Source organism: Culex pipiens, chromosome 3, assembly GCF_016801865.2.
Source record: "Culex pipiens pallens isolate TS chromosome 3, TS_CPP_V2, whole genome shotgun sequence".
In the NCBI taxonomy this organism is placed as follows: domain Eukaryota; kingdom Metazoa; phylum Arthropoda; class Insecta; order Diptera; family Culicidae; genus Culex; species Culex pipiens.
The window spans coordinates 72,574,909-72,587,787 of NC_068939.1; the positions used below are offsets into that span (position 1 = coordinate 72,574,909).

Consider the following 12,879-nt stretch of genomic DNA (forward strand, 5'->3'; position numbering starts at 1 on the left):
ATTAGCAAATTCAATCTGTAGATTAAAAATCAGTTAAATTGAGATATAGAGCATTTTGTTCCAGTGTGAATTGATTTGTATGGGTTTATTCAAGTATTTTTTTTCAATTTAAATAAATCCTTCCCTCCCTATGACTAGGGTTGGTGGTTTTTCACGATTACGATTGTAATTTGTAAATTTCCTTAAAATTTTGTGAAATTTAACAACATTTTAAAATCAATGCTTCAAAAACATTAGTTTTAAATTGAAAAGCGTGATATAACAACTGAAGAATTGAAAAGAAAACATACCTTTTAGCCTAACATTTCAAAAGGACACAAACCTTTTGTAAACAAGAGTGTGTCCCCTTGCTTGTGCACTTTTGAAATAGAAGGCACGATTTAAACAAAATTTACTAAGAAATTGATACTATAAATAAATACCTGAATGAAGTACATAAGTATCAATCATGAAAATGGAAAGGACACATTCCGCCGTGACGTTGCAACGCTTTGACTTTTCTTTTTCAGTATTTCGGCTGTAACTCAAAAATTACATTGAAAAGGTACATATGTTTTTACAGTCTCGGAAAGTACATTAAATTTCCTATAAGAAACAATGTTGAAACATTATTTTAAGCGAATATTCTATTTTCGAGAGGGGGATTTGTAGCGTGACGTTGCAACGCGTGACTTTTTCTCAATCCTGACCCAATTCATGTTTCACCATTAACTCTGCTCTGTTAAACGGCAAAATTGGCCAACAAATCGAATGCAATCATAAGTTTTTCGAAAAAATTAAACCCCGATTTTTGAAGACCGCTTACATTTCGTGACGTTGCAACGCTCTGTTTTTGAAAAGAGGTAAGGAGCTTCAAGTTTTCAGGAGGGCTGAAATTTATAAATAAACTGCCCATATCGTTTGTTCATGGCCCCTAAGGGGTGATCTGCAAACAACGTAACTTATTTTGTTGACTTTTGTGCTTTTTAAATTAAATTTTAGGAAATAATAAAACTGTTTAACTGCGCAACATAACATTTTTAATTGTGAACAACTAAACGTTGCATACTACTTATTTAAGAAAGGGTTCGTCCAACAACAGAGTGACAAAAGTTTGTAAAAAAACAATCGAATCACGTGATTTTTATTGTTTAATGAAATTCACTGTAATTTGGCTTACATAAGGGGCCATCCAGTAACCACTGGATTTAAAATTTCGTGACGTTGCAACACAAACTTAAACCTGTTGTAACTTTGGATTTAGATAACCAATTAAGTCGCTCTAGGTTGCATTTGAAAGCTCTTTCCAAGTACAAAGAGCATCCGAAATATCAAAATGATTGAATGTTTAGTTTTTTGTTGACATAAACAAATGTCCCTTTTTCGTGACGTTGCAACGCAATAAAATGGTAAACTTACACTAGTTTGAAAAAATACTTAACTTAAGATAAAATTTCTGTTTAGTACAACTAAAAACCTACAAAATGCAATCAAAAGAATAATTTTTGGATTTTATTTCGCTGAAAACCAGAAGTTTTTAGAAAAATGTTTTAAAACGATGATTTTATCACGAATTGATGCATAACTTTCTAATCAACTGAAAACAGTTTGAAATGCATTTTCCTTCGATGAAAATCATATTTTGCATGTGTGAGCTTATTTAAAAATATTTTGATTTTAGTGAAATCACAAAAAAAAACGGAAAAAGCTGTCTATGTAGGTATATTACAACAATATTTATAATTCTGACAAAAATCTCTATATTTTTAAATCATGTTTTTTGAAAATCATACGTTTAGTTTCTAAGATGAAATCAAATAATAAAATAAATTTAGACGATTTCTATCGATAACTACCAAACAACCGATATACCGATAACAATCGGTCTTATTTTCAATGTTATTTATTAAGCCAGTGTGATTTTTTAGATTTTTCCAATAAAAATATTTTTAAAATTTTAGGGTCACTTGAAAACATTTGAAAAAATTCAAAAAATGTTTATGTGGTTTTTAAACTACATAAAATATTAAGGTTGATTCTAAAGCTATTAAAATACCTTCGGAAAATTACGGAAGTCGTATATTGTTGGATGAATTAACATATCGTAACACATTGAGGAAGGACAAAATACCAAATTCAGTGTAACGTTATAAAAAAATGGCCGAGTGTATTATATTGTAATATTTAAAGCGTTTTTTTTTCTGCTTAATAGTAAATATTTTATAAGCCGAAAAGGGTTGTCTCATTTTTATAACATCGATTGGGGTTCTGTCTATCTGTGTGAATCGATCGGACTGTACACAGAACTAACAATCGAGAGGCACCAGTTCTCATCCAGTGACGGACGTGTTAAATTGGTGTTAAAAAGATATTCTTAAGAAACCCGATAGGATTAACCATGTAGCAAATAGAAAGACACTATGCATTGGCCATAAATCGCGAGGTTTGTAGGGTCCCAAAATGCTATAACGTCTGAGTCGTGTTAACTCATGTTATTCGTATTTGTTTAGATAAAATTAAAAAAGTTCTAGTAACATAAGTCAACATAGAACTACCTCAATGATGACTCTCTCAGCTCGGCTCACATTCTGCCAGTCATATTGAACGGTGAGACCTTTTTTCCTTCCAACTCAACTCTACTCGGGCACTGGTGTACAATCAACTTAAGTGTCGATACACACCGCGAGCGAATAATCGATCTACAAAACTAACAATCAATGCATTTTTATGCAATTTTCCTCCTCCTCGTATTACACACACAAACACACAAGAACTTGTGTCGGCCTGTCGTCGACGATTGACAGCATCGAGCAGCGACTTAACCCTGAGTTGCTCACTATGAACTGGGTGCATGGGTTCGGAGACTGAATATATTATCGCCGCCGTCTTGGGTGGCGTATCTTCAAAGTCACAGCCAGCCAGGCCGTCATTCATGTAGAGTTGAGCTGGCTGGGCTTAGTCGCAGAAAGCCACCTCCGGCAAGTCATGTCGTTGCGTTTCTAGTAGCTGAGAAATAGTGTCTCATGGACAGTGGGAGCAATGAGTCGAAAAGTGGAACGAAATGTTCAAGTGCATTTTTTGACATTGAAAGATTTATGGAGCTTTAAAATTTTAATCTTCCTGATCTTGTTCTAGATTGTTATTGCAAACGAGAATTGTAGTCATTTGCTAAACTTTATAAGAAATTCAACCAAATATATTAGACTTGATTTAATACCTATTAGAATGTGTATTTCAATATTTTAAATTTTCATCTTTCTTTATCAGAATTTGACGTCAATAAAGTTTAATAATTTGTCTACCAATTTTGGCTTAGTTTTTTTTTATTTTGTCCGTTATTTTGATACTTTTTCTCACCATGCAACACGAGACCTGCCATACATCACACTAATATCGCACTCGTGCACTTTGCATTTGCGAAGTTTGGTGAACACGACACGACAACGCAGATAAGTCACTCAAAGTTGGGAGACCTTATATAATTACATCGGCTCGCAGTACGCTTTAATTGAATAATTATGTAAATAGTAATTAAACTCAAATTAGTGCCATGCGTTCCCTTCTGCGTTCGGGAAGCGTGATGCAGCGATTTTTCAACTTTAAATATATCTAATACCCTTTTTCAAGCGTTTAGAATAAATATTTACCGAGGTGGACTGATTTAGTATAAAATATGAGTTTTAGCACCTGATCCGGGGTCACCGGCACCGGTCAGTGTGACCGGTTTGATTAGGAAAAAAAAAAAAAAAACCGGTGTGTAAAATCATTGCATGCTGAACGACGCAGGGTTTCACTTACCTCGCCAAAGTGCTGATGCTGATGAAAGCCACCGAGTGGTGGCAGTAGATGATGTGATATTGACGGAGTACTTCCGGTGGTGCCTTGGCTGATCAGTGGAGAGTGCTCTGGAAGTGAGATGGAGGAAGTTTTTAGTTAAAGATAGCGTTTTATATTATTTCAAATGCTTGTGTTGCTAAAATAATATTGGATTATTCTTTAATAATAGGGTGGATTGACGTTTGTATTTTTAAATGATCCAATTCATTCAAAACAGCTGTTTTCCAGTCGCAGTTATGCCTCAAAACAGCTTTCAATTTAAAGCTGTATGGGAAAATCCTTTAATTTTTTTTAATTATTTCTTTAAATTTGAAAACCATGCAAACTATCCTGAAGAAAGTGCTGTCTATCCCCTGACAAAAGATAAAGCTCAAAACTGAACTATATAATTTTGGAGTATTATGGATACCACACATATTTTACTTATTTTCAAATTTATGAAAAAGGGAAAATAACAAACATAAAAAACAGCAAAAAAGAAGTTTCTCATACAAATTTCAAACGTTTTGTGAAAATTTGAGCCTTTACCAATCGCTCCCAAATATTCGAGAATTGTTGGCTATTCCTTATACCGTTAAGGGTTATAATATCTTTGATTTATTGTTTATTTAAAATTATGTATTTGCATTGTTATCTAATTTGATTATGTTATTAGTTGAATTACTCTTTAAAAAATCAGAAAAATTCTAAATATAGGGTTAAAAGAAAAAATCGAATCAAACTTTTTTATATATTGTGTGTTGTTCCGTAACATCTGAAATAATTTTAGCTCGCCACGTTGCAAAAGAATGGTGATAAGTTAGACTTTTAATTAAAAATTCTTAGATATTTCAAAACATAGCATAGCTCCACTGCAGATCAAATGAAAACTTAGCTTGCAGATTCGAAGGACAGCTTACAGCTGAAAATATATTGCTATGATTTTTCAAAATGTTCTACGTAACATATAAAAAACAATAGTAAATACCTATTAACAGGATTCTGAGATATAATTTTATCGGAACTCGGTACATGAAGCACCATGCATATCTAGAAAAATGTACTGGATAGATATAAAAGTCAATTTTATGCGTCGATTTTAAAAATGTTCAAAAACTTCAAACAATGATGATTTTAGTTTTCCCTATGAAGGACTTTGTTAACCCCTCAAATGAAAGAAGATGTTTAATACTTTCATATGCAACAAAAGGTTTTCTTGCAAAAAATCCTTTTTCCACAATCATAAATTGCGTTAAAACTTACATATGTGACCAGATTGAGTGAATGTGATAAAGATGAACATTAACTTACAGTTGAAATGAAAAAAAAATGCGGGAATTTGGATTTTCTTGACTTTTCGAGAAAAGTCTTTCTAGTTTCAGCTCTTCAACAAAATAATATAATAATAACCTTGAACATCCAACTTGAGTTTTTTTCACATGATAATTTTTTTATGAAATCACAGCTCAAAGTTTTTAGATATATAAAGATGGTTTTTAAAATATGTTCCTAAAGATTTTAAACGATTTTTCATGGTTTCATTTATGATATGGTTTATGGTACATGGTAAAAACGAAGTTGACTGTATAGCTGTCGGCCACCATTGCTAGTACCAACCACTAGTGTCTTCCTTTTTATCTACAAGGACTTCGCCGCCCTGGGCTCCTAAGTGTATGAAAGTATGGCACGGAGCGACCGCGCCGAATACCCATATTTACACAAAGAATTTTAGAGCGCAATAGAGCGAATTTATGGTACATGGTGATCAGCTTAATAAATGACCTAGGTTGAAATTATTTTCATAGCACAAATAAACTAAGACATGACATTTTCAGAAGAGCTTATTTGTGCATAGTGTGATTGGAATTTAATTATTAATAAAATTTAATGCTTTTATTTTATTTTTTTCCAATACATTTTCGAAACATTGATGCCAAAAAGCTAAGATATGGTTGAAGTATGCTTGAATTTTCAGAATTCCCGGGAAATTCAGGAAACGGGAAATATTTTTCACAGAAAACAGTACGGAAATTTGGACGATTAGACAAAAGACCTCGTAATATTTTGTTTTTGGCCTTTGCAAATATTTGTCAAAGTTTATTTAACTCCTCCCCCAACCAAAATTTACCTGAAAAATCAGGGAGCAAAAATTATACAAAAAAAAAAACTGTTAGATTCCAGTATAAATTGACAGGCAACATATTCGAAACCTTTTCATCGTCTGTTTGTTCATATAATGTTCCAAACAAATTTGGCAGCTGCCCATACAAAAAATGGTTGTGAAAAGTCAAAATCTGTATCTTTTGATGAAGTTTGTTGATCGATTTGGTGTCTTTGGCAAAATTTAAGGTATTGATAAGGACTATACCGGAAAAAATTACACATAGAATTTTTTGCTGATTTTTCGAATTACTTTTTTTTCAAAAAAATGATTTTCAAAAAACTTTATTATTATTATTTTATTTTGTGACATGTTTAAGGGGACATTAAATGACATCTCTGAGAAAATCCTTAAAAGGGCACAAAATCTTCGACCAAGTTATATTTTTTTTAATAAATGTGATTTTCAAAAAAAATCTTAGACTAGTAATTTTGTTTTGACTTGAACATTAAATGTAAAATTTAATTTGCAGTAAAAAAGTATTTTAGGATGCTTCTAAAAATTTTCAAACTTTATGTTGACCCCCCACCCTTCAAGAACAGCCTGAACAATCAGGGGCAAAATATATTTGTTCAGTCTAATCAATTGAAAACTATTTTTAATGCACTTTCCTGCGTTTATAATCATATTTAGCATGCTTGGACTCGCTTAAAAACATTTTAAATATTTGTGTAATTCGCAAAATAAAAAAAAAGATTTTCGTCAAATATTTCGAGATTTCGATATTTTGAAAACTAATCATTGCATAACAACAAGACAGATATACAATAGTAGTTTATGCAACAAGTTGCAAAAAGAGGATTTTTTCAGCACGAGTCGTACATTTATCCAACGAGGTTCACCGAGTTGGATAAATACGTCGAGTGCTGAAAAAATCAAGTTTTGCAACGAGTTCCATACAACATTTTTTGCAATTCCGAAAAACACCCATTGAGTGAAATTTTCAATTCAATTCAATTCGGTTTTATTTGTGAATAATCCAGTTACAATGAGTTCATTTAGGTACGCAACAGAGTTTTGGTGTTCCTTTCAGCTGTGTTTTACATCGTAATTCAATCGAAAAATTATTACTAATAACTATGGAATAGACAAGAGTAAGAAAAAGTTTTCAAAAAACTTACAGAAATTGAGTGAAATTTTAAGTCAAATTTTCTTGTATTCTGTCAATAAATCGTTTAAATCAAAAAAAATGTTGAAAAGTGTTACTTTTCAAAACAAGTGCTGAAAAGTTCAACTTTTCAGCACCCATTTCAGTGCTGAAAAGTAGAACTTTTCAGCATTTATTTTGAAAAGTGTTGCTATTCGATTTTTTTATTTTTGGTACAGTATGTAGTTTCACGACGGAATGGTTAGTCTTTGGGATCGAAGTAAACCATGCGCGTGTGCGGATCGAAATATTTTTCGCTGTCAATTTTGTGCTTCAAATTTTCTTCCAAAAAATATAATAAATACTTAATTTTGCCCTTTTTTGGCAACATCCGGTGGAAAACTTGGTGGTCACGGACAAGCGCTTCAACAGTTGTATCCAGCGGAGCATTTGGAACAAAACCTTCTGGATTTTCGAAAAGGAGTTTGGTGAAGATATCGAAGCTGATTCCCGGCTTCCAACGGCAAGAATCATCATAATCAAGATTTTCCAGCAGCAGCAGCAACTTCATCCGATTCACTTCCACGGACAACGGTGGAGTCCGTCGGCAACGTCACCAATCCCAGTCAAAAGTCGTGGTTGGTTGTTTTAAGTTTGTCGAAGGGAGATCATCGGATCGCAAGTTAATAAAATCGGACAACTCCCGGAACCCAAATGAAGCTGTCTTGAAGATTACATTATTTGGTGAGCCCGTTCTTTTTATAAAACATAAAACTCTCTCACTAATATTCTAACATTCGCTCAAACCACTCAAGACAACCACGCCAAATTACCATTAAATACGCGGTAGGGTGTTCCCTTGGTCGTTCGCTGTGAGTTGTGGATTGCCTGCTTCTCTAATGAAGGTTCGACTGAGGGGGCATGCTTATTAATTTCTCGTCGCTCCATACCCTCAGTGACGTGATGGGAGCAAGGGCGTCTATGCAAAGTGTCCCTACACCCGCTACAAATTTCCGGCGCTTGGGGAGGGAAGCGGGAAACCATTTTGATCTATGCGTCGGTATTTGTAGCATAAAAATTCGTGCAAAAAAACTTATGCACGTGGGTGTACAGATTACGGAGTAAAAGATGATCGAATTGTTCACCTAGCACTCACATGTGTTCCAGGACCAAGTTGCCTGCGGGTATGGGATCATACATACACATACATACAGTATGTAGTTTCACGATGGAATTGGAAAAAGCATTTTAGAACACTATTTTTTATTGACAGGTTGAAACCATAACATGTAATTTGTATTTTTACCTTTTTTCGAAATTTCGAAGAGCTCAGAAAATTTCCCTTTTGCTTTTTGAAACTTTGTGGATATGTTCTTCGGTTGCTGAGATATGGAGACTTCGTGAAATTTTCTGCTCTTTTAAATATAAATTATTACGAAATTTTCAAATCCAGTCCAACGTTTGAAAATGTCAAAAGTAAATGTCTTTTTGCCCTTTCAAAAAATATTCTAGGTTGTGAAATTTTGAAAGATTTTATATCAAAATTTAAAGAAAACAACATTTTTTAAGTCAAATTTTAGTGATCAAAATGTATTTTTTTTGAATAACTGTAAAAAATGTTGTCCATGTATAATTTTTTTTTCAAAGGTTAGCTAAAAAATGCTTATTTTGTAGAGCATCGGGCATTTGTCACCTTTCTTAATCCTTTAATTTGAGGATTAAGAAAGGTTACAAATGCCCAATGCTCTACTCTTCTCATTTATGAGAAGTGAGGTATTTCCATGTTAAATTTTAACCAAATCAACTCTTACCTGGACTCGCCGTCAGGCTTCCCATCTGCAGCGAACCGTTGCTGTCGAATCCGGTGATCAGCGGCGACCCCAGCATAAACCCATCGTCCATCTCCTCAAAATCCCCCAACCTGCTGTGCTGTGATGCCAGTGGTCCAAACCGTCCCACTCCGTTGGCCAGCGGACTACTTCCGGTCACCACAAACTCCGGCGTGTGGTTAAACTTGGACCCCCCAAAGGGTTTGCTCATCGAGTTGACCGGTGCCGTGCTGGGTTGGTTCGGTTCCACCAGCTTGTACGTCTTGCCACCGGCCGGAATGGACAGCCTCAGGGGCATCCGTTTGGCCATTCCTGTGGCCCGTTGGGGAATTCCGGACAGCAGCGGGGAAATGTTCTCGTTCTGGTTGGCGGACATTTTTCGATCGTTTTTTTTGCGATGGTCGTGTGAACTCGTGCTAAAATCACTGCACGCCGTTTGTTTACTCGTTACTTTATCACTTTTGGTCTGTGGAGCAGTTTTTTTTTCAGTTGTTGATGTTTACATTTCTCGGAATTTTTCGAAATACGCAAGCGACCGTGTGTGAACTTGGCTTCAATCAATCGCTTTCGCGATTGAGCGCGTAGAAAAAAATCCGTTGTTTACGATATTTGAATATATGTATTTCTTGCGTCGTCCCACACGTGTGAATCTGGTTCCGCAAGATTTTAATTGCACTGTCGAGTCTTTTATAATTATTCGTTGTTATTTTTCGGATGTTTTCTGTTCGTGTTGCAGAGTTTCAAGTATGAAGACAATCTATTTAAAATAAACAAAATTATTGAACCGGGAAATTTCAACTTTCACAGATTTGGAAAACTTTGAAACATGAATAAAAATTATTTTCACCATGTTCCACGTTTTTGTAATATCTGTAAAGATATTTCAATATTTGAAATTAGGCACAGTAAAATCAGGCAGCAGCTTAAAAATAAAAATGGAGTTAGCTAAAGACAATTTAAGTGTAATTTCCTACACTAACAATGATTTTTCCCTTGTTTGGGCTAATATAATTTTCATCGCATACAAATATTTTCATATTAAACAATTGACTTTTAGTAACTTTTTTTCCAAATAAATTGTCATTTTTTGTAATTTCATTTATTTTTTTTCTTGCCCTCTTGACATTGGTCAGAGTCATAAAAATTACAACGGCCAGTTCAAAAATTGAATAACATTTCAAACGATTTTTTTCATTCTAAAAAAACTCTAACTTGCAAAAAAAAAATGACAAAGGGTATTACTCTACCAACTCAAACGAAATCGGGAAAAGTTGCCCCGACCCTTCTTCGATTTGCGTGAAACTTTGTCCTTAGGGGTAACGATTGTCCCTGATCGCGAATTCGAGTTCCATTTTTTTTTATATCTCGTGACGGAGGGCGGCCCCTTTCATTTTTGAACATAAGAAAAAGATGTGATTTTCAATAATTTGCAAACTGAAACGGTGAAGAGATGGAAATTTGTTGTCAAAGAGGCTTTAATGTTCAACAACATATTTTTTCCTTGCGTTAAGCAATATCTATGAAATTTTATCATATCAGAGATTTTAAAATAAAAAAGCAGAAACTGCTTTGTGTATTTTTTACTGAAGTTTTGAAAAACTGTTTTTCGCGTTCTTGTTCATGTATTATAAAATGCTTAAATCTTCACATTGTTTCTACAATCATCTACAATCAATGTTATTTTAACAGGAAATTTATAATCAATTTTCTGCATTTCGTAAAACATTGAAATGAACAACATCTTAAAAAATTTGTTCAAAGTTTGTCGTGCAATTATATTTACAACTGTTAAAAAGTTAAAAATCAAAGTTGAATGCAGTGAGGAGCAATTTGACAACAGATTTTTTTCTAATTTGGTGGCATTTCAGGGTAGGGGAGAGTGGGGAGACTTGATCCCCTTTTTTTGTATCGCACATAACTCTGTCAATTTCTCAAAAAAACAATGATCTTTTTGCATGAATTGAAAGCTTAAACATTCAACTATGTTTGGCTGATAAGGGTATTTCATCAGATAAACTCTTAGAATAATGCCAAGCGTTTTATAAAAATATTTTAAACCGGCATTTTCAAAATGTTGGGGGTAATTTGATCCCCCTTGCAACATTTTGAAGAAATCTTAAGCAAAATGTTTCTTATTCATCCAAACTTTTAATTTTCTATAAGATACAGCAATTTCACATTGAACCTGTACGTTTGTGTTCAAAATATAACAAGTTTAGCATGTAAAATATTTAAAAACTTAAAATTTTCTTTTTTTGACCGAAATTGAGCATGTTTACAAAAGCTGGTAATTTTTGTTTACAAAACTTTAGAAAAATGGTTCAAACTGCAGTTAGTTATGTACAACTATACTGAAGGAAACTATGTACGAAAACCCAGCCAAATTATTTAATCTTGAGGCTGATTCCAGGGACTGTAAAAATGCAGGGATCAAGTCTCCCTAAACGCACTTTTTTAAACAATTGATTGTAAAAATAGTATGACGATAAATTTAACGTCAAATGCGTAAGTGTTTCGTAGTTTATAAGATTATCAAACAATTCACGTATAAAAAATATGTTTTTGAATAATTTTTGAGTGTTTTCTATACTTATCAAAACAAAGAAAAAAGATCTCTTGGAAGTTTTTTGCAGCACTTTTTAGAAAAATGTGTGTAACTCAATCCAAACATTTTTTAATTTTTTTCTTTGTTTTCTACAATGAGTTTTAGTCAATTTCGCACAACTTTCTAGAACAAAGCTAATTGTTTTACCCACATGCTGACGAGATATAGGCTTGGGATCAAGTGTCCCCGAGGATCAAGTCTCCCCCCTCTCCCCTATTATAATCAAATTTCTAAGTCAAGGGCAAATTTCTCAGATTCGCAGAACTCAATCGAGACGATTCTTTTTTCCAGTGATTTGTAAGGATGTCTAGATGATCCCAAAATTTTGCAGAACTCGATTTGATCAAATCTGTAATTTATTCAACCGAACGCGCAAAAAAAATGGAACGTTGTTTTTGATAGCAGAAATTACAGATTTGATGAAATTAAGTTCTGCAAAGTTACTGAGTTAAGTCTAGGATCATCTAGACATACCTAAAATTCATTAAAAAAAAGGAATCGTCCCAATTGGTTGAGTTATGCCCGAGAACCAGCGAGTTGAAGTTACCGTTCCAACTTTTTTAAGGGGTTGGAAATTGGAATGTTAATCGTTTTTATCGTTTTTATGCTCATTTAATTTTTAATTTTTTATATTTTGAAACCGCATTGAAATGAAATTGAATAAAAATTTAAAAATCGAGCCTCATGATATTTTAGTTTATATAATGAACATAGAAATAGTTCAAACATTTTTCCTCATTCACCTCAGTTGACGGTACTCTTGTTTTACGTCTGATTCCAGCCGACTGTTGACCCCTTCCAAACGGCTGCCATTTGTTTACGATGATTCGAATCACAATAACCTGTGAAACGGCTCGTATTAAATGTTTACCTCATCAGCATTCACAAACTCTGCAGTTAAACATTATCAAGAGCAACGCAAAAAAAGAATTTTTTGTTTACCTTCCAATCCGATTTTTCTTCTTTATATCCAGCGCGATCAACAACCCAAGTATCGGAAGAAACAGGGAACCAAGCGGATTATTCGTATATGTTTAAAGTACAAGATCAAGATCAATGACGTTGCTGCGCTCTCTGACGAAGCCAGTGGGTGAATGGAACTTCATCACAATGGATGCACTTGCCCTGGCCAAGGACAAGATCGATTGGGAGTGGAGGAGGAGTGCGATTGAGCAGTACATGATCCATCGAACGACGAAATTACCTTGCCCTCGTTACTTCCTTCCAACTGAACAAGACGAGTCGCGGTGTCTCAGTTGGATTAAATTTCGAGACAAAACCGCCGCTGGTCGATCTATTTCGGTGCAGACTGGCTACATCTTGGAAACATTCTTCAAAAGTTCATGAAATTTCCGCTGTTTATTTTCCTTTCCTTGGCATTGTTTAATTCTTTAACAATGAA

The 12,879-nt window shown here is 34.0% G+C and overlaps 1 protein-coding gene across 2 annotated transcripts in view; it reads right to left on the reverse strand.

Moving 5' to 3' along the window:
* LOC120416564 (NAD(+) hydrolase sarm1) overlaps positions 1-9,308 on the reverse strand; it is a 116,777-nt gene extending 107,469 nt beyond the window's left edge. The window contains exons 1-2 of one of the 2 annotated variants that reach the window (XM_039578295.2): positions 8,855-9,283; positions 3,778-3,884 (exon numbers count right to left, since the gene is read on the reverse strand). In XM_039578295.2, coding sequence (XP_039434229.1) covers positions 3,778-3,884; positions 8,855-9,248 — 501 coding nt within the window. In that variant the 5' untranslated portion in view covers positions 9,249-9,283. Of the gene's footprint in view, positions 1-3,777; positions 3,885-8,854 lie in introns of both variants that reach the window. The other variant, XM_039578296.2, reaches the window with a different exon arrangement.
* Positions 9,309-12,879: the final 3,571 nt, after the last annotated feature.